Raw genomic sequence first — 21,354 nt, forward strand, 5'->3', positions numbered from 1 at the left:
TATCAGAAATCATACCAACCGCTTCAATCTTATAAACCCGCTCAATTTCATTTCCAATTTTACTTTTTCTCTTCCGTTTAATGATTTTGATCAAGATATTATTAGTTGAGATCCATTCACCCGGGATTGGATGTAACAAAGTAGATGATAATTTGGTAGAACCTAATTGTAATTCGATTGGATGATTTGGATTCTTGAGTTCAAGTTTTTGATTCAATGATTTTTGACCTCCTAATTTTTCAATTATTCTTGAATGTGATGTTTTGATTGATTGATTTGGTGGAATGCTTATTGGACATTCTATTGAGATTAAGTTGGTTTGTGATGGTAATCTTTGGGTGAATTTTTCTGTTGAACTTTGATTTGAAGTTGAGTTTATCGAATCGATTGAATCATTTATCATTGCTCTGTTTCCTTTTCTTTTGGATCGTTGACTTGATAAGCTAGGATGCCGATGAGGATATGATGAGGACGCGTCTTGCAAAAATGGAGAGTTTTTGAAAGACTTTATGCCGACTCGAACAAGTCGGGTCCCGCTTGAAACCAGTGGACCGGCTCGGGTTGGCGTCGGACTTAGGTCGACGTCCATACAGGACTTAAAAGAAGCTTAGGTGTATGTATACCAAGTCAATCACACACACCTTAACTTAAGATAGATGTATCATTTTTGTTAGGTAGAACTTTCAACCATCTTTCTCAAAGCTCATTCTGTTCATGCATAATCATCAGGCATATCTTTTCTCAACTGATCTTCAAGATATTGACAAGCTCTCAGAAAACACCAGACATCTTTCCAGGACTCTGGCTTTCCCCTATGGATGTGTCTGTTCTAAAAATCTGACAATTTTTTTTGTCAATGTTTATGGGTCATGGATGCACTACACTGTGGGTTTATGATAGCTAAAGTCGTGCAAAAGATGTGTCTAAGAATAAACTAACTTTCACCCCTCTAAAACTACTGCTTCCTGAGATCTCCTGATGTAACAGTCAAACTCCAATGGTTGGATTTTAGAAACATTTTGTGTCTTTGTGTTTTACGCCGCAGTGAGCCAAGCAGCGGACCTGCAACTATGTTCAGAAGATAGCCCCAACCCATGCGCATCTTTTCCAGTGCTTGGGATCTTGACAGAATGAGTGGTGTGTAGTGTAGAGCCCAAAAACCAAAAACCAGGTCAGATCAGACACCGCCATAGGGGGACACCAGATTCTTGTACATAGTCTTCAGATGAAAAAAACTCAAAAAGACTTGAATGATGGGGTTCTGTATCATACACATTCAATCATATTAATCTTTAGTGGCTCTCAAAGTAGACCTGGTTTCTAAAAACCCAATTGAACCAGTTGGCTTTTTGGCTGGGAGCTGTCAACAAATGTCACACTCATACTAGGTGCCTTTTTTTTGGCCCAGGGCCATGGCCTACACCCGGTGTGGCTTGCCATGGTAAGGTCCCTTCTAGCAAGGGCCTTACCATGGCACCACAGTAAGACGTTGTGTAGATGTTGATCAGCAAGAGTGACTTACAACCCAACATGTCAAGGTTCAAGAATTTATACACCCTATAAATGACACCACCAATGCCACCATCCTCTGGGACTGATGATATTAGCCATGCCAGACAACACAAATCCAACTCTTCCCCATCAGAGCATTCAAGAACATTTTCAAATTGTTTTTGGATTTGGCTCAAGTTGAGCAATACCTGATTTCATGGATTTTGCAAGCTCCTTACAACCAAATCAAACCATTACAGAATTTGTATCTCCATAAATTACTTGTGCATCATGTTCATATCCACATATACCAAATCTGCAACAACTTTCAATCCTAATTGACAACCATTGAGTAAAGCTTTCTTCTCTCTAGTTTCAGTTCTTCTCTTGCATGTCTTTATGCTGATAAAAGATCTTCTGAAACAATTGCCAGTAATCATCTTTGTTTAGAAGTCTTGACAAAATAATCTTCTGCAAGATAGAATTATGATATTGTAAGCATAATATTTTCTATTCTGCTAGAATGACCAAGATGAAAAAAATATTTACCACCATTTGGAGTGATTATGTAAGCTTCATTCTCTACAAGGCCAAGTTGTGGAAAACTCACTAGTTTTTGGCAGGCATCTTGGGATTACACAACTGTTCAGAGTGTAAGATATGTAGACTGGAAAATGTACTACAATTTTATCACATTGAAATATTTTCAACATCACAAGGGCCAGGAATTCAGAGTCTTGATAGCCCACATTCATCAACTAGGTCCTGATTTCATAGAGCATCATACCAAACATGAGCAGGCAATATGTTCTGACCATTTGTCAAATCCACACGCAAGCTATGGGCTTTCAGAGTTCTTTCATGCCTGAAAAAATGGATCTCAACAGAAAAACAAAGTTCTCTTGTGAAGGAATGGAAAATCAAAGATCTTATAAGTAGACCCTTTTAAACATCAAATAAAAATCAGTAAGTTGAAAGTTCTTGACGGATTGATAGACAAAATGAAATGAAGAACTTGCCCTTTAAGCATCAAATAGAAAGTAGTAATTGAAAGTCATTGATGTCAAAATGATCAAGAACTCACCCTGTATAATTATGTCTAGGTATATATGTAGTATCCTTGTCTGCATCCTGCAAAGGCCACGGAAGGCCCAGGGCATGGCCTAAGCTCTTGCCCTTCCCTTGAGCCCTGCTATGGCACCAGGGGGCTTTGCGGCTTTGGACGTGAGCATGAAACAAATGTCAAGCTGATGCACAAATATACCACCAAAAGGCAACTGGGTCTACTGGGTCTACTTTGAGAGCCACTTCACTATCTTTGAGTTTGATGTCTTTTCCATATACACAAATTCTCTCTTTTTCCCATCATGAGTTAGAAATAATTATCAATTTGAACAATTAAATCTCCATATGTGATCATTTTAACTATAGCAGTGCCCAATCTTTTACACAAGACAAGTCTTCTTGATTCATCACCATTTTCACATATGATTCATCAAGATTGACAAACCTTAAGGATGGTTTTCATCTTTACGTGAATTTGAAGTAGGATTCCAGGATTGGGGTGTCCATTGATCATCTGGATTTGATGGGCTTGGCATAAAAGCTTCTAATGGTGATTGATTCATGACATTCCATTTTCTAACTCTTTCTTGTTGATCATTCATTGTATTAGCTATTATTTATTTGTTTTCAAAAAAAAGTTAATTTTGAACCAAAGAAGAAAAAAGTCATAAAAGATTAGATCTTGATAAAATTTGTATATCTCATAATGTTTAGTTTTTGAAAGAAGACTAACATTGTGCAGAGTTTGTGGTCAACTCGAGATCGGATGATTGATTGATATCAGGAAGAGCTTCTTGATTTCGGCTCTGATTTTGATTTGCTTCAATTTGATTAACCTTTTGAAATAAAATCTGTTGTCTGAGATAATCAGCTTCAAGTTCCTATAATATCAAAGATAACGTTAGGTTATCTTGTGTATGAATTATAAGAATTTTACAATTGAAAAGCCCGAGAAAAATGATTAACTTGGATTGTTGGTTCAACAGATCGAGTAAATGATAGCCATGCTGCCCATTGAGGTGGTAGTCGATTTGGATGATACCTATAAATGTCCATATCATCTTCAATCGATCACTTTGAACATGACTCTTGAATGATCAAATAACCTACAAAGTGTGATCGTCTCCGATAGCTTTGAATTCTACCCTTCGCTTAGGTCGTGATGGACCTGTGCAGAAACTCAATGATAAGTCAATGAGCCCAACATAGGGAGTCGATACCCCGCACCTGGTGATTAGATCACTCACCGCCAACCTAATCATATGATCCATCGATAAAAAATGTAAGTTGATAATGAGCCCTGCAAAGTCTTCCTTTGAGTCCAAAAGAGACTAGGCACGTACTGGACTAGGCTGCTGGTAGTATCTGACGAAATTCCGTTTAATCAACATTAATGTTGTGAAGAAGGAGAGCTAATCGACGAATAAAGGACGATGTTGATGAACAAACCGATTACCAGCCAAATCATGACCTATCAAATTGTAATCGAAGTTTTGGTCAGTCTGCTTCTCAACAAAAAAGAGTCAAATGAAAGAACTCACCTACGAAGTATTTCTCCTTTCCAACACCTAAATAACGTTGCAGGGAACGAAACAAGTTTGCCATAGGGAAGTAGTTGCAGTTGAGAACTTGATACCTATTATTTTGAAAATTCCGAGTGAACAGTCCAGAATTTGATTTGAAGGAGATTTCAAACTTCATGTGACATCTCAACTCATGTCTCTTTCTGAAACTTCTCCTTCATCAATTACATCTACTTTATCAGCAAACCTCGTATCAGGTTCTTTATCATTTGTATGTAGTTGTCTCTCTTATCATTCAATTTGTTGTAAAACTCTTTCAAAGCAGAAGCTTCCATTCCCCCTGGGCCCCATCAAAATATGTATGTAATTCCCTCGTTTCAGGAATTCAATGGGTACAATGAATCCCCCAAAGAGATGCTGATTTAATTTTACCATTAATGGAAATCTAATGAGTTTTGTAAAATGATGGTCAAGTTTTGCTTAAGACACTAATCCTTTGAATACATCAGTGTAATCCACAATCCGAAAAACATCAATGCTTGGAAAATATTCCCGTAATTTTAATCATGTCTTTGAATCCAAGATGTTCCAAAGCAACTTGCCGGGGTGTATGCTGTCTTAGGATTCACTTGCCTTCTTATGCCCCAACATCATACCCTAAAATGAATAGGTCATTCATCTTTGAGGATTCACAATTGCCAAATCAAAGCAATTCATAGCATCGGCCCATTGAGCGTGTAGAAATTACATGCTTCTTTCGCACTCGTCTCATCCTTTGCTCCCAGGTAAACAAGATCTTGAATAGTTGTATGTATCTTATTCTTTATTTAGATTGTCTCTCAAACTTCTATGTATCCTTTCTGGTCACTTTTTTATTAGTGTTTGTGTTCATCATCAGTGTTTTTTCTAACTTGATCAAGTCCCTCAATGCTCTGACATCTGTTATTCAAACAAGTAATCCCCATGTCTCAGCATGAGGCACCCAAGGTCTGCCTTATGGCCTGAAGGCACAGGCTCCTCTTGGTGGAGAGTGTCTTCTTTTCCTCTTTTACGTGTGCACACCAAGGATTTTCTGCCAACTGCTCAGCCATATATGCACTTGCTGTGCCTACACATCTTACAAGTAGAAGCATCCTTTGAGCTACATCAAACGTTGGCTGTGTTTGTTGATGGGCTGATTCGGTAAGTTGTCCACGTTTTCTTTTCTTCGGTGTGAAGGTCACCATACATCGTGACACGCTTTTATCCTCTTTTATCTCTCCAAGATGATACTCTTAGAGGGATTCCTGGTTTTCATTTCCTTCACACTATACTCATATCTCTTGCTCCATTCAACTCAGATTGACTATCACTTCTGGTACCTCCAAAACCCCGAGCAAGTCCTATGAACCTTGAGTATGAACAAGCAATGAGGTGGACCACCCATTGCTTTTGCCAAGTTTTAAATTGAAAAACAAATTATCCACAGAAATAATCTCAAAACGAAAAAGATGATATTTTGTGAAGATAAACCTACAGAATTATGAATCTCAAACTCAAATCTCATCAAGAATCAAAAACGAACAAGATTTAAAACAATTTCTTTTCAATCATGAATTTCTATAGGGAAGTGGTATATATTAAAGAAGCAAAAAAGATAATTTGTATGGTAAACTAAAGGAATCCATAATTATCTAAAACCTTCAATCAAAACGAAAAAAAAGAAATGAAACGCTTTTTGATAAAGTTCTACATCCATCCATCCATCCATCTATCTATCTATCAAAACCTTTTCATCCTTTTTTCCCCACCCAATGTGGATCAAGAACTACCACAAAAGAAACCCATCATTCAAAAATCAAAGTTGATAAACTATCTACACAAACATCATTCTTCGAAAATGGGAATCGATATACATTCAAATCTTTCAGCTTCCTTGATTCAACAATTTATCGAATTACTACAGGATCGATGGATTGGTCATTGGTTTTTGATCCAGCACATCGACTAAGGTCTCGAAGTTTAATACTACCAGTCATCGGTAATCTGGAAGCCTTATTCTTCATGAGATAATTATCAATTTCTACAGCAGCTGCTCGACCTTCTTGGATACCCCCTAGATGATCATCAAACATTACGATGAAGAATACTCAAGTCAGTACATGTTATCATCGCCTACCGTTAAGAAAGATAAAAACTCAAGTTCACTTACAAACTATCAAACTTTGACCTCTTCTACAATCACCAGCAGCAAAGACACCTTCAACACTAGTAGAATATCCAGTTCTTCCATTTGCTCCTGATTTGGTCACTACTCTCTTCAATCTCTTTTCTACATCGACCTCTAAAGCTTCTACTAAATCACTTTCAACTCCTTCAAATCCTAATGCTAATAAACATAATTCACATTCAAAGAATTCTTGAGAACCTTCGACTTCTTTCATCTTCCATTGGTTGTTCGAATCTTTCTATTATGGGGCAAAATGTGTAAAAGAATATTTTCTTCATCAGTATCAATTCGTTTTCTCAAGAGAACAAAAGGGAAAAAACGTACAGTCCATTCAACTCGGACCGTATTCAAACCTTTCAGGTTACCTTCATCATCAGAAACAACTAATTGTCACAAACGATCAGAAGAAATCCAAACGTAAATACAAAAAAACCTTTTAAAACATAACTAAAAAAACCACACTTACATTCTTTAGTAGCAATACAATAAAGCCTAGGATCTTTTCCAAAGAAATTCTCCACTTCAGAATGACCATAATCAACTCTAAAGACTTTAGGCCATTGAGGCCAAGGGTTATCATTGGCTCTAGTAGCAGGTGGTTGAGGTAATAGTTCAAAATTCGTCACTGATTTAGCTCCATGTCTCAATGAAGTTCCGATACAATCATTTCCTGTATCTCCTCCTCCAATCACAATCACATTCTTGCCTTTGGCTGAGATGTATTTGCCATTCTCAAGATTTGAATCTAATAATGAACTCGTGTTCAACTGTAAGAATTCCATTGCGAAGTGAATACCTGTTCATCAAACCATCAAAATCAGATTCATACAATTCATGAATGCTTGGAATTGAGAAAAGAATTTTACTCACCGTTCAAGTCCCGGTTAGGTAAATTGAGATTACGAGGCCATGTTGCACCTGTTGCGACTACAAGTGCATCATTTGCTGCCCTGATCTCCTTTACATCCATGTTGACACCCACATTTGCGTTAGCCACAAACTTGATTCCTTCATCTCTCATCAAATCTAATCGACGTTGAACGACTCGCTTGTCAAGTTTCATGTTCGGGATCCCATACATTAATAGACCACCGTGTCGATCATTTCTGTCATAAACAGTCACTAAGTGTCCGGCTCGGTTTAGCTGATCAGCACAAGCGAGTCCTGCTGGTCCTGATCCGATGATGGCTACTGTCTTTCCAGTTCGCTCCTTGGGAGGTCGTGGAACCATCCAGCCCATCTCGAAACCTTTATCAATGATGGCACTATGAGATAGAAAAACATATTAGTATTCTGATTTCTGTTAGAAGATATATCGTATGGAAGAATCACTTACCATTCAATGCTCTTGATTCCGACCGGAGCTTCATTGATTCCGAGCACACAAGCACCCTCACAAGGTGCTGGGCAAACTCGACCAGTGAATTCAGGGAAATTGTTGGTCATCAAAAGTCGATTGAGAGCTTCAAGCCATTGACCTTTAAAGACTAAATCGTTCCATTTCGGAATCACATTGGAGATCGGACAACCAGAGTCTGATTGACAAAAAGGTACACCACAATCCATACAACGTGCAGATTGGACTTTCAATTCATTTTCAGTTAATCGATTTGAAAGTTCGGCCCAATCTTTCGTTCTTGCACGTGGGTTCCTGTAAGCCTCATTTAACCTCTTGTACTTCATGAATCCTCGAGTCTTGTCTAGTGCCTCTACCCTTCGACCGGCCGTTTCAGCATCCACCATTGAATCTTCAAGATCAATCACAGCAGGCTCTTCACCAACCGGTTTGGCAGATGGTACCTCTTGATGTCCCGTGACATTCGACTTTGCTTTGTCTTCCGTTGGATTGTATGCATCCCCTTTGATATCAAATCCAGGTTGATCTTTCTTCGGATCACTTTCCATCGCCTCCTTCAAACCTTTTTCTAAAACGGCCTTGTAATCCAATGGCATCACACGTACAAAGCGAGGTAAGATGGTATTGAAGTTGTTCAAGACCTTGCGTGCTTGTTCTGAACCAGTCCAATGTTGATGATCTTCAATCATTCCTCGAAGTGCAGCGATTTCACTAGTTTCATTCACCGTACCAAGTTCTACCATCTCCAAATTAACTTTTGATTTGAAATCTTGAGCCATATCAAGTACGTAAGCAATTCCTCCACTCATTCCTGCTGCAAAGTTACGACCTGTACTACCAAGTACTACTACCCTTCCACCCGTCATGTACTCACATCCATGATCGCCTACACCTTCAACTACTGTGATTGCACCAGAGTTTCGGACCGCGAATCGTTCAGCTGCGATACCACGTAAGTAGGCCTCACCAGATGTAGCACCGTACAGACACACGTTACCGACAATAACATTTTCTTCAGCCTTGAAAGGAGATTGTTTGGGCGGGTAGACAATCAGCCTACCACCCGATAAACCTTTACCAACGTAATCGTTCGAGTCACCTTCAAGTTCGAGGGTGATACCCGGCGCAAGGAAGGCACCAAAGGATTGACCAGCCGATCCACGTAGGTTGACATGAATCGTATCTTTCGGTAGTCCCTTCTCACCGTAAGCCTTTGAAACTCGATGAGCTAGGGTGGTTCCGAGTGCACGATCGGTGTTGGTCACCTCAGCCTCAATTCGGACAGGCAAGCCTTTGAGTAAAGCTGGTTCGGCCTCATCGATGAACTTGTTATCTAGTCGCACGTAGAGACGATGATCTTGGTTCTTGGACTTGTATGTCGCTGCTCCTGGACGCATCTTCCATGCCGGTTTGAGTACAGCGCTGAGATCGAGATGAGCCGTCTTAGGGTTTCGGAGTGATTCATTAACCTTTAATAACTCAGCATGTCCAACCATCTCATTCAAAGTCCTAAAACCAAGTTTAGCCATGTATGACCTCAACTCCTCAGCAACGTAATAAAAGAAGTTGATCACATGTTCTGGTTGACCGGTGAATTTAGCTCGAAGGACTGGATCTTGAGTTGCTACCCCGACAGGACACGTGTTTCTTTAGACGTCAAAGATTGAAAGATCAGATCATGGGCTCATCATCTGATAAAGCTAAAACAAAAAATTCTAACTTACTGATGACATCGTCGCATCATGATACAACCCATCGCAATCAAAGGTGTGGTGGCGAATCCGAACTCTTCAGCTCCCAACAAAGCAGCAATCGCAACATCACGTCCGGTACGAATTTGACCATCGGTTTGTAAACAAACTCTTCCTCTTAAATCATTCAACACCAAAGTTTGATGTGTTTCTGCTAAACCTAATTCCCAAGGTAAACCGGCATATTTGATCCCAGTCCAACGTGAAGCACCAGTACCACCATCATGACCTGAAATCAGGATATGATCAGCTTTAGCTTTGGCTACACCAGATGCAACAATACCAACTCCGACTTCGGATACCAATTTCACCGAAACTCGAGCTCTTGGATTAGCGCATTTTAAATCGTAAATCAATTGTTTGAGATCTTCAATGGAATAAATATCGTGATGGGGTGGTGGTGAAATAAGACCAACTCCGGCAGTCGAATGACGAGTTTTGGCAATCGATTCGGAAACTTTGTGACCTGGTAATTCTCCTCCTTCTCCAGGTTTGGCTCCCTGTGCCATTTTGATTTGTACTAACATATTACACAAATTCACGTCAGCTCCAAAATGAAGTTTTGAACGAAAACAAAGATTGAGACCCACGTTCATCACTATCAGCCAGGTAGTTTGACGTCACACCAAATCGACCTGAAGCAACTTGTTTGATGGCTGATCGCATCGTATCGCCATTAGCCATGACCTTGGATCGTTCAGCATCTTCTCCACCTTCTCCGGTATTAGACTTGCCACCTAATCGGTTCATAGCCACTGCTAATGCACTGTGAGCCTCCATAGAGATGGAACCGTAGGACATTGCACCCGTACAGAATCGTCGAACGATTTCATGCCAAGGTTCAACTTCATCGATCGGAATTGGTTCAGCAGCCGGGAAATCAAAATCAATCAAACCTCGCAAGGTTACTGCTTCCACCTGTTTACGAGCATTCAAACTGTACGCGTCGTAGGCCGATTGGTTTTTCGAACGTACTGCATCTTGAAGGTTGGCAATTGATGCGGGGTCGTTGATGTGAGCCTCGCCTCCGTCTCTCCAGTGGTACTCACCAGACTCCGGTAGTCCGGGTGGGAGGATAGTCTCGCGAGAAGGATAACCACGTTCATGGTATTCAAAGGCGTCCATGGCTAATAGCTCGAAAGTAGTACCTTGGATCCTACTTGCAGTACCGACAAAACAACGCTGGATGACAGTTTCGTGGAGTCCAAGAGCTTCGAAGATCTGGGCGCCTTTGTAACTTTGAAGAGTAGAGATACCCATCTTGGACATCACCTTCAAGATACCATTATCAGTTGCGTGACGATAGTTATCCATTAGCTGTTGTGGGGTGAGATCAGCTTTGACAAGCCCCTCTCGGCTTAATTTGAGAATAGCTTCCATGACGAGGTAAGGACAAATGCCATCAGCTCCATAACCAAGCAACACACACATGTGATGAACTTCTCGCGCTTCTCCAGTTTCGACCAACAAAGCCACCTTTGTTCGATCCTTGGTACGAAGCAAGTGATGGTGAACTGCTCCAGTGGCAGCCAAAGCCGAAACAGCAATTCGATCGGCGCCCACTGTGCGATCAGACAAGACGATGATGCGACAGTTGGCACGAACTGCCTCTGAAACCTTTTCGCAAATTTGATCAAGTGTACGTTGATAGCCAGGCAGACCTTCTTTCTTGTCAAACGTGATATCAATTACCGAAGCGGACCAGGTGGGGAAGACCGAGTTCAAATTGACGAGTGCGTGTAATTCCTCAACACTGAGAATTGGACTAGGTAAAGCGAGTCGACCAGCTTGGGATTCTTCAAGAGCCAGAAGATTACCCTCAGCACCAACATAACACTCCAATGACATCACAATCGATTCTCGGATTGGATCAATTGGAGGATTGGTGACTTGGGCGAATAATTGACGGAAATAATCGTAGATCAATCGAGGTTGGAGGGCCATACATGCGAGTGGAGCATCGTTACCCTATGGATCAGAGTGAAATGTCGCAAGAAGACGTTGTGGTTCAGTTCTAGCAATAAATGTCTCGGGTATAAGTCATTTTTGAAAACTGACCATCGATCCTAAGGCTTCTTTACCGTCCGAAACCATCGGCCTCATCAAAAGGTCCAATTGTTCAAATGTGTACCCAAACGCGAGTAGACGGGGGTCTTCGGAGATTCTAGTAGAGTCAAGCACAATTGAAGTTCCAGTGAGATTGGCTTCACCTTGACGAGCGATGATATCAGGTAACCTGAGCATTTGAGATTCGACCCATTGTTTAAATGGACGTTTAGAAGCCGTTACGCGTTTTAGTTCTTTATCATCAACAATTCTACCTTCAACTGTATCAACTAATAGCATTCGACCAGGTTGAAGTCGTCCTTTACGATTAATTCGAGCAGGATCGATAGGAATAGCGCCAACTTCAGAAGCACAAATCATGATATCATCATCCGTAGTTACCCATCTACAAGGTCTTAATCCATTTCGATCCAAATTCGCACCACAGTATCTTCCATCAGAGAATGCGAAAAGAGCTGGACCATCCCAAGGTTCCATAACACAAGCAGCCCATTGATAGAAACTTAATTTATCTGGGTCCATCTCCGCGTTGCTTTGCCATGCTTCGGGTACGAGAATCATAATAGCTTCACTGTGTTCGGTGATTGGTAAACAGGAAAGGAAAACATCTAGAATTAGAACTCTCGTCTTGAAACACGCAACCTCTTTTCATTGTTCTCTTTCATCACACATCTGAACTATGTCTCTTTTGGCAACCCAGCCCTCAACGTGATCGAGGATAAAGACCATATATCAATCAAGAAAACCTTCCTTCCAAATCAACACAAACAAACCTTTCTTGCGGCTGGATGCTTGCGAAATGATACGGATCGGGTGAAGATGAAGAGAAATGGAAAACTAGAGACACCTATCCTGGCCGAGTGGGACATGAGAAATTAGACTTACGGTAAGCTCAGGACTCCATTGACGACCAGGAGTTCGAGAACGTTATCAAATGCAGCGGAATCTGATCCACCATTTTCAATGATAGGATACAACAATGATAATTCATCACCAAATCGATTTGATGCCAGATTGCCCTCACGAGCTCTCATCCAGTTTTTGTTTCCTCGGACCGTGTTGATTTCACCTATGAATATGTATGTAAATATATATATATATAAAGAATTTGCGTTGGTTGGTTTAATTTGAAGAAGTGGGATGGTGGGTTGTTTTGGTTTGTTTCAAAGAAATGCACAAAAACGTGGAAACAATCAATCAAACAAAGGGGGGAAAGCACAGAGACAAAGATGTCGAGGAAAAACAAATCGAAAAGGTGACAGGTGAAGAAGTCCAGGAGATTGAACATTTTAAATGAGGAATAATGCAGCAGGCAGAGGAGATAAGATTGATTGAAAGAAAAAAGGAGTAAAGAATCAAAAGGAACATTCATTAGATATCAATTGACGAAATTCGAGGCAAACAAGAAGAAAAAGAATATCAGAAGGGGGATTGAGGAGCAATTTGTTGAGAAGGGACATTGGGCGTGTTTGATGCATATAAGAGCAAATAAAGAATGCGTGAGCCAATCACCCTTTAGTTCAACAGCTGAGCAATGATATGAGATGATGATCATAGGAAGCAGGAATAGGAATAGGAATGGGAATGGGAATGGAAAAAGAAAAGGAAGCCTGACCATTGTGAGCAGCCCATCTCATGGGTTGTGCACGATCCCAAGATGGAAAAGTGTTGGTGGAGAATCGAGAATGGACCATGCAGAAGTGAGCAGCAAAGAGTGCGTGATTCAAGTCGTGAAAATAATCGTAAACTTGACGAGGACTGAGTTGACCTTTGTAAACGATGACTTTGTTGGAAAGTGAACAAATGTAGAACCAATTGGCGAGAGTAATGGTGTGAGTGGCGTGTTTCCTTAAAACGTATAGCTGGCGTTCGAAATATTTCTCATCAAAGTTGGATGAGTCTTCCGAAGTCGATTCTTGACCGTTGGCGAGGTTGGCAAGGACCACAAATGGTTGAAGTACCAAAGGTTCGCGGCTCAGCGCAGCTGGACCAAGGATTGAGTTATCTCTAGGTACTTCACGCCATCCAATCACCCGAAGATTGAGAGATTCGGCAATTCGTTCAAATGTAGACTTCTGATCGGCTGAGGTCTCGGGCGCATCCGGCTTGAAGAAAACGTTTCCGACGGCATACTGACCAGGTGGAGGTAAGCTGAAGCCAAGAAGTGAAGCCTCTCGTAGTAAAAACTCATGAGGAATCGAGCACATGAGTCCGGCACCGTCACCATCTCGGGTATCCGCACCGGTGGCACCCCGATGGGTCATGTTGCAGAGCAAGCCGCGTGCATCCCTCACGATCCGGTGGCTCGGTTGACCTTTGATTTGACAGACGAATCCCACCCCACAAGCGTCTTTTTCTTGATCGGGGTCGTAGAGGCCTTGAGCGGCAGGAAGAGCGCCTGCCCAATGAGATTCTGAACGAAGAACCTCATCAGCGTGTTGAGAATCGTCTAGAGGTTCAGAGGTGGATTCGTATCCTTGCTCGTCAATGACCGAGAGAGCTTCTTCGAATGCAGCATGATGGTGATCCAAATGTTCGTGCTCGGGCGAAGTGGGCAGCGTAGGTTCAAAACGAACAGTTTTTGGCATGGTTCGCTATGACTCAATAAATCGAAGTTGATGCTTGAGACTTGGTTGTTTTTAATAAATGATGTTGTGTGTGTGTGGTGGGGCCGAGAGAAAACAAATGATTCGAGAAGGAAATGGATGTCTGAAGAAAAACGGAAGCTAGCGATGATGATGATGATGATGATGAATGGTAATGAAGTTAAAATTAAAAGAGACTAACGAGCTGATAAGGTGTATCTAATGAAAATGCTACAATGAACAGGGCGAAGGATTTAGACGGCGTTGGGTCCGATGAGCGAAACAAGGGTTTGGGTAGTTATTTTTTTGGTGATTGAGATTCTGTTTGAGATTCAGTTTCGAGATATTTTGGAAAAGTTTGATGGAGGATGTGGAAAGTATCGGATTCAAATAGGTACTTGGTCTTTGTTGTAACTCGGTTTGAAGTTCTGATTGGATTGTATGCTGTTTTGATGGGTGAATGTCTTCGTTTGTCCTGCTCTTGTTGCTGATCACCAACAAAGCAAAATTGAGAAAATGTGACTAGAATTGGGTCGAAGCGTGTGTCCTTCAAGATCTGACGATTTCAACTCAAACTTTTTAACAAAAAATTAAAATTATTCACAGGGCTTAGGACTACTTAGGGTTTTGTCCTAGTGATAGCACTGTGTTTCTGACTTTAAGCTTTCCAGCAAGTTGGTCTGAAACTAATGTGAAAACCCAAGGGGCTGCTGACTTTGGTAAGAGCGACCTCGGCTCAAGCCAGTCTGTTCCAGATCGAGCAAATTTCAACTCTACGAAGTCAGGGGAAGATGACGACCGATAAGCAGGTTTCTAAACCGAAGATGGAATTTTATGAAACAAATCACTAAGAAAGAAATTGAGTCAAAACCAGCGATAAGCAACTTGATATGAATGTGGAGCAATTGAGCGAACCCCTTCAAATAACTCATTGACTCATCACGTAACTTTAGTCTTCATCATATCACTTTGGCTCAACTCCGGAGCATGAGGGCATGAAATCATTTGAAACATGAAAGCGATTGGCGAAGGGGACTCTCTCACCCCATCTTGACTACCCGTCGCGGTTTGAGGGCTATAAATGATGAGCACGTTCTATTCCCCAGGTTGGGTACGTTGATGCGGTAGCCTTGATGATTATATGCATACATATGAGATCATTGGGTCGACCGAGTCTGGAGCTATAACAAGACGAGCACGCAGTTCCACTCACACACGCAACTACACTCGCGCTTTAGGGTCGCAAGGGCTATTTCGGGGCAAATAGGAACAAGTGTGACTTTTATTCATCGGCTCGCATATACATGCCGATGGTGATGTTCTATGCCTTGTTTCGCGGGTTTGCTCGGAGAGGAATGAGCAATTCTCGGATCGCCCGATCGTTCCAAGCTCGATGGGCGCACAACGGTCCTCCCCCCACGTGAACAGCCAATTATGAGGTCATAGAATTTCGCAATCCTAAACAATCGATGTCCACCTTGTTGAGGATTTGTCCTCTAGAACAAATCTCAGCTGGCGTAATGTATGCGTTGGAAATGGGGCCGAACTCTCAACTCCCTTCATCTTGTATAGTCCCTGATTCTCCCTGATCTATGTAGAGCAGATGTTCGCTAGCTGATCCTTGCGATGGGCATGGTGGTGGAGGTGAGACAATTTTTGGAATGCTTTGTGCGGGAGAAGATCAAATGCCTACAGTCCACCTTTCAGGGATAGAAATTAAGTCATAGCAGCGAAAGGTTTTGTTAAAACGGAGTACCCTGTTGGTGGTTGATGCGGCAAACAACAACATGAGCCCAGGCGTTTAGAACAATACTGTTGTCTTTCTTTTAAAAATTCCCATTTGTAGCATGATATAAACTCGTCGTAATACGTTGTTGAGAGCTGTCCGCAGCCAAAGCTGGGATAAGTCTCGGTGAGTCATCTTGCTGATTCTAGCCAAACTTTAGCATCTGAAGAATTTTCTTGCCGAGCTTTCTTTGCACATTTGATTTTAAAGTGCATAACTTGAGAGAATGCAGTTCCTCCACTATATATGCAAATTCCTTTGAGCTTTGCAGCTCGAGGGAAGGGATTCGAGAAGCTATTAGGTCCCTCACAAAAACCTATCACATGTAAGACTCTCTGAATGCCGGGTACTGGGTGCTGATCTCCTGAAGTGAGCCTCTCATATTTTATGACGAGTCCTTTGAACAGTTGACATGAATCTGATCATTGCATTTCAAAGATACAAAAAAGTTCATAGAACTCAGGATTCAGAAAAAAGATATTAGATGATAAAAGGCCACAGACTGTTTGACAAGAAAGATCAAATCAATTCACAAACAGGTTGCTCAATTAATGAATGAATTCAAACAAAGAATGCATGAAAAGGAACTTTGAACAAAATATGAACAAATGAGTATCAAACCCATAAAAATTAGTTAGATTACTATTCACATTTATTTTACATCTAGTTGCTGATTGTCAATACAAATTAAATGTCAAAACCGCCTGAAAGATAAACATTCAAGAGGTGGATTTTAAGTTGAAACAGAACAATAATCTCTTGGTCCAGTTGGGTTCAAGAAATATCTACAAACACAATCAAGCAACCCAAATTCATTCCAAAAACAATTGAAATATTATAAAAAACTGATTATACGTACGTTGGCATGGTCAGAGCTCGAAAACCTGCTCCTCCTTGTACTAGAGCTGACATCAAAAGCACTGCAAGTTCGGTCCCGCCATCCAACTAAAATTGGGAGTAAAAGGATAACCAAATCAGGGGAATATTATGGGTACTGTTTTTAAAAGATTGAAAGACATTCAAATTGACTTACTGCTGCACTGATGATGTAACTATTCCCATTTTCAAAAGGTGATTCTGGGTAAGACTATATGGCAAACAAGAATTGTTTTTGCATTGAGATAACTTACTTATACTTTTGGTACCTATTTGTAACAAAAAAAAAATATTTATATGAGAATCAGAGAGCTATATAGTTGGATTCAACATCATCAAAAAAGGTAATCAACTTACCAATTTGAATGATGTCTTTTCAAAAACCATTGTGTATACAGTCCAATGACCATAGCAGTCATTCGACCTGATGTGGCACCTATTCAAAAACAAAGAAAAATGCATCAAAAATCAGAACCTATCTTAATTTCTTCTCATTATTTCAAGAGAATGAGAGTATTAGATATGAATTTACATACCTTTTATACAATTATACAAACTTGAAGTAAAAAGTGGTACATTCAACCTATCAAATCCAGCTTTGGGCTTCCATTTGTGTAATAGAAACAATGGTACTGGTACTACAAATCCTATAAGAAAGCAATATGGTAGGATAGCCTGAATGAAATCACACAAAGTGAAGAAAGAAAAGTCAATAGAATTTCTATTGACTGGATAACCACTAGAAGCTTACATATATCTGACCCGGTGCATATAGCCTTCTACTGAATAGTCCCCAACTGAAATTATTCAAAGAGGGATTATGGTAAGCTATAAGTCAATATGTGATCAATTTAGTAAACCATGCTTACGTTGTTGATTGAGCAGCTAAAGAAGTCAAAACCCAACTCTAAAGGTTGAACAGTTTCAGCAGAAGGAGTCAGCATGTTGATTTCTTGGATTGAAGAATCTGAATTGATGATTCATAAAGTAGGTTCAATTTATCCTAACTTACTGTGTACACCCCATTCCCATGACCATTTGAAAGTACCTCCCTTTGTGAGTCTAAAATTAATCTCATAGTTCCAAGATGCACAATTGCTCCCAATGATCTAAGATAAGATGATATAAAAAGCGTCAAGAAATGAACACCTTCTTTCAATAGAATGAATTGACTGACGTTCCAATGAATTGAGCACAGGCCACAGAGAGCTTTGAAAGCAAGTAAACAGCAAGTTTATTAGGTTTTATTTGAGAATGTGTTTATAAGATTTGCAACTAACCCCTGAAAGCTCAAATCTTTGACCTAATTTCAAATCTTGTGAAGTAGAAGTACATTTTGCAACAACTGTTCCTCCTAGCCTATAAAGTGTTTGATAACTTCAGCTTTTGAAGTCTTGTCTGATTTAACTTTATGGAACATATATTTTATGAAATTTCTTACATAGTGAAATTCAACGCTCCAAGTGCATTTCCTGGAAATAGAACACCCCTGAGATAATGGAATTGTCTGATGTTAATACATTGAAGCTCTCAATTTTTTTAAGAAAATTAAACTCACCCTAACATTTGGAAAACAGCTTGAGATTGAACATGAGAATACCATGTCAAATCAGCTATTATGTACTTTGTAAGACTAGATATTGAATACACATACCATTACAAGGTAGCTGAAGTCCTACCTCACCAAAAAAGATACCTGATGCTAAACTAATTTGGATTTAAGTCAAAGTTTCAGCTTCAGAAGTCAAGGATGACAAACACTAGGATCTCAAGGGGGAAACATTTTGAAATCTTTACCTGAAGACAATGGATGTGAGTAAACTTGTGATTGCTGCCCCCCATGATAAACCAGATTCACTACGCGCAAAACAGATAAATGCACTCAGAGAAGCTAGAGATGTGAGAGCAGCAAAAAAACTAAAGTGTGATTTATTTTTGTTATATGTAGAATGCAATCAAAGAGTAAGCAAACGAGTCAAGATGAAATGAGTGAGATAGACTTGATGTATTCTTACAGAGAATGAACTTCACGATTAGATTTACAAAGCTTTCGATGAGGATCTTCTAAATCAGGATCACTACTCTTTTTAAAAACAGTTGAAATTTGTTCCCAGTGAAACAATAAACCAGTTGTGATTGAAGAAGAACAAGCAAGTAATATACCAGATAGTCCCAATATCACACTTGTAGAAAATCTAGGTAAACCAATTTGATTGACTCCTTGAATGTTTTCTGTGCCATCCGGATTGACTGTTTGCGTAAAATTAAACGATGATCCTTCTGAATTTAGTAACTGAAATGAAATGAAAGGTAAGTTTCCTCCATCTATGAAATCCAAGTTGAGAAGAGATAGTCAATCATTATCAGACTCATCTTTCATGTTTTGTGAAGGCTCGTTTGACTAGAAAAAGATCTGACTCACCAAACCAATTGTACCGATAAGCGCCTGACATCAAAATTATTCCAAATGTCGTCGCACACCAATCTACAATCTATCAAAGAAAGTTTAACTTCAGAACCACGACCAGTGTTTAGTGTTGTTATCTGACGTACTTGAGCTTCCAGAGGTACAAAGAGAGGTCCATAGCTCCCTGATATGATCCAAATATAAATCACCAAACACTCCGTTATTGTTTTTCCACATCAACTCGATACTGCTAATCGATTGAAGTGTCTACATACCCACAAGTACCCAATCTAAGCTTGCAGAGAGTACTCCTAGTCCCTCGCCAACTAAAGATCCACCAAAGAGCTATGTTTGATTGAAAAAAGTTAGATTGAAAACTAAGAGTATTGAAAAGATATCTTGTGAAGAAAATTTCCAGAGGTTACTCACATGAGTGATAGCAGGTGTTTGAGGTAGCGTTAAACACCATGGACTGATGGCTTGTAAAGCAGGCGCAACATAAGTAGGAATAGCTTCATCTATAGGTCAGGAAAATAGTGGGACAGGGTGTCGCGTTAATACCCATGATATCTCAGAGAATACTGAGATGAATTTTGCATACAAATCAAAGCCGCTGTAAAGACTTTTTTGAAAGTCGAGACTTGGTTTTTGGTTGTTGAAGTGATTCTAGACATGTTTAAAAACAAAGAAATTGAGGGGAGTATACTTCTGTAAAAAGTTATTTTTACATAGTGTGCATGTGGTCAATAAACGTTTTTTGTGCTGAATTTTTTGACTGACTTACGGGAATGTCGTTCTTGCGGGGTAGATAAGGAATGGTCGAAAAAGGCTTATGATGTTTGGTTAGAAAAGTCGAAGTGAGCTATAAGATTCATTGCATTGCTTATGTGATGAAATGACATGACACTTACCCTGCTAAACCAAACCCGATCATTTGTATAGAAAATGATAGCAAGAGGCAAAACCAGAAAGCAGGTCTCTTTCCAAAAATTAAATCTTGAGCACCAATAACCTAAGAACACACAATAAATCAATCATGAAAGTTAATGGTGACCAAAGTTTATGGAACAAACAAACATGAGAAAAAGTTACTTACTTCAACGCTCAAGGTAGCAGCTGCACCACTAGTCGCCATGATGGCAGAAAATACAGTCTCTTTGATTGATAAAGGTCCAGGATTCCACCATCTGGGACCAGGAATATTTTCAACTATACGTCCCAGAACTAGACAAGCTACCTTTATGAGCAAGCCAAACATCAAGAAAACATTTGAGTAATTTTGGATGACTTGAGAGATTACCCATGAGTAAATCGATAGGTTGAAAGTCACTTACTTGCAGTACTAGGGCATGTACACTCATTGCAACAGGTTTGAAAACGAATAACTTGAAATTTTTCAAATTTTCAATCGAGTGTTAAAATCCTTTGCGATTTTTGAATTAGATAAGTCAAAACTTTACCTGAGCAATAGCTCCACCAATGCAAGTAGTCACCAACCCCACAGCCATTGATCTAACTGTCACCGTCACTTGAGCAGCTTGGATTTCATCATTGAGTGTTTCGGTATCGCTAAAGTCATGATCCGTTTCGACACTTTTAGACATAATCGGTGGTGTAACGAAACCTCTTATAAAGAACGAAGGTTTGAGATGAATCGAATTGAAGTCAAATATTGGGCCGTAAGATCTTTGATTTGAACAAGAATTGTGTTGTTATAGTGGTATGTTTCGAGTTCAGAAGAGCTTGCTTCGTATCATTGGGTTCATGTAATTAGGTGATTATGTATGTACTTCGAAAGATCCAATTTTGTTGTTCACCTGTTTTTGGTGTGTGATCATCGAGATATGTGATCATGGAGAATGGCGTAAAAACGAACGCGTGCTCCAGTCACCTTACATACCGACTTCAAATAACGAGACTGTCTTCGGTCTCATCACGACTGGTTGGATGAGTTAAAGATTATTGGAGTTCAATTGGCATCAGTTTACACTCTACATCGGTTCACCGGTGCATCGGTTGGTCAAGCGCGACAAAGATTTTTTTAGATTTTTATACAGTAGGTAAGACCCGAAACTATAATCTTAACAAAGTCCTGTCCTCTCGCCCACCCTCCCTCGACTACCCGTGAGCAGGATGGACTCTGGAGGGACTTTGTGAAGTTCGAGTCAAGTTGTACATAAAAGGATCCGTTGACTTGGCTAAGAGCATCCGCACTCGTTTGCGGTTGTTAACTTGGT

General features: G+C 40.2%; 3 protein-coding genes across 3 annotated transcripts; all 3 read right to left on the reverse strand.

Annotated features, from left to right (window-relative positions):
• Positions 1 to 3,002: 3,002 nt before the first annotated feature.
• Positions 3,003 to 4,161, reverse strand: MELLADRAFT_107481 (uncharacterized protein; the record flags this gene model as incomplete). The annotated part of the gene is made up of 8 exons (XM_007411079.1): positions 3,003 to 3,166; positions 3,290 to 3,437; positions 3,523 to 3,598; positions 3,667 to 3,724; positions 3,804 to 3,810; positions 3,900 to 3,921; positions 4,006 to 4,027; positions 4,098 to 4,161. The coding sequence occupies 8 exons, from the start codon at positions 4,159 to 4,161 to the stop codon at positions 3,003 to 3,005; spliced, it is 561 nt and encodes a 186-aa protein (XP_007411141.1).
• Positions 4,162 to 5,640: 1,479 nt separating this feature from the next.
• On the reverse strand, positions 5,641 to 14,051 carry MELLADRAFT_48761 (uncharacterized protein; the record flags this gene model as incomplete). The annotated part of the gene is made up of 11 exons (XM_007411078.1): positions 5,641 to 6,174; positions 6,271 to 6,526; positions 6,613 to 6,671; positions 6,755 to 7,084; positions 7,159 to 7,553; positions 7,625 to 9,292; positions 9,370 to 9,916; positions 9,987 to 11,364; positions 11,455 to 12,034; positions 12,349 to 12,532; positions 13,079 to 14,051. The coding sequence occupies 11 exons, from the start codon at positions 14,049 to 14,051 to the stop codon at positions 6,008 to 6,010; spliced, it is 6,537 nt and encodes a 2,178-aa protein (XP_007411140.1).
• A 2,516-nt stretch (positions 14,052 to 16,567) lies between these two features.
• On the reverse strand, positions 16,568 to 20,721 carry MELLADRAFT_107483 (putative oligopeptide transporter; the record flags this gene model as incomplete). The annotated part of the gene is made up of 24 exons (XM_007411077.1): positions 16,568 to 16,619; positions 16,694 to 16,779; positions 16,868 to 16,886; positions 16,965 to 16,979; positions 17,068 to 17,146; positions 17,247 to 17,385; positions 17,462 to 17,507; positions 17,580 to 17,617; positions 17,723 to 17,819; positions 17,888 to 17,919; positions 17,991 to 18,069; positions 18,269 to 18,287; positions 18,365 to 18,417; positions 18,508 to 18,627; positions 18,726 to 19,035; positions 19,133 to 19,202; positions 19,264 to 19,301; positions 19,393 to 19,462; positions 19,547 to 19,635; positions 19,719 to 19,783; positions 20,029 to 20,129; positions 20,214 to 20,354; positions 20,452 to 20,502; positions 20,578 to 20,721. The coding sequence occupies 24 exons, from the start codon at positions 20,719 to 20,721 to the stop codon at positions 16,568 to 16,570; spliced, it is 1,953 nt and encodes a 650-aa protein (XP_007411139.1).
• Between the last annotated feature and the right edge of the window lie 633 nt (positions 20,722 to 21,354).

This window comes from Melampsora larici-populina (assembly GCF_000204055.1).
Source record: "Melampsora larici-populina 98AG31 unplaced genomic scaffold MELLAscaffold_23, whole genome shotgun sequence".
Classification (NCBI taxonomy): Eukaryota; Fungi; Basidiomycota; class Pucciniomycetes; order Pucciniales; family Melampsoraceae; genus Melampsora; species Melampsora laricis-populina.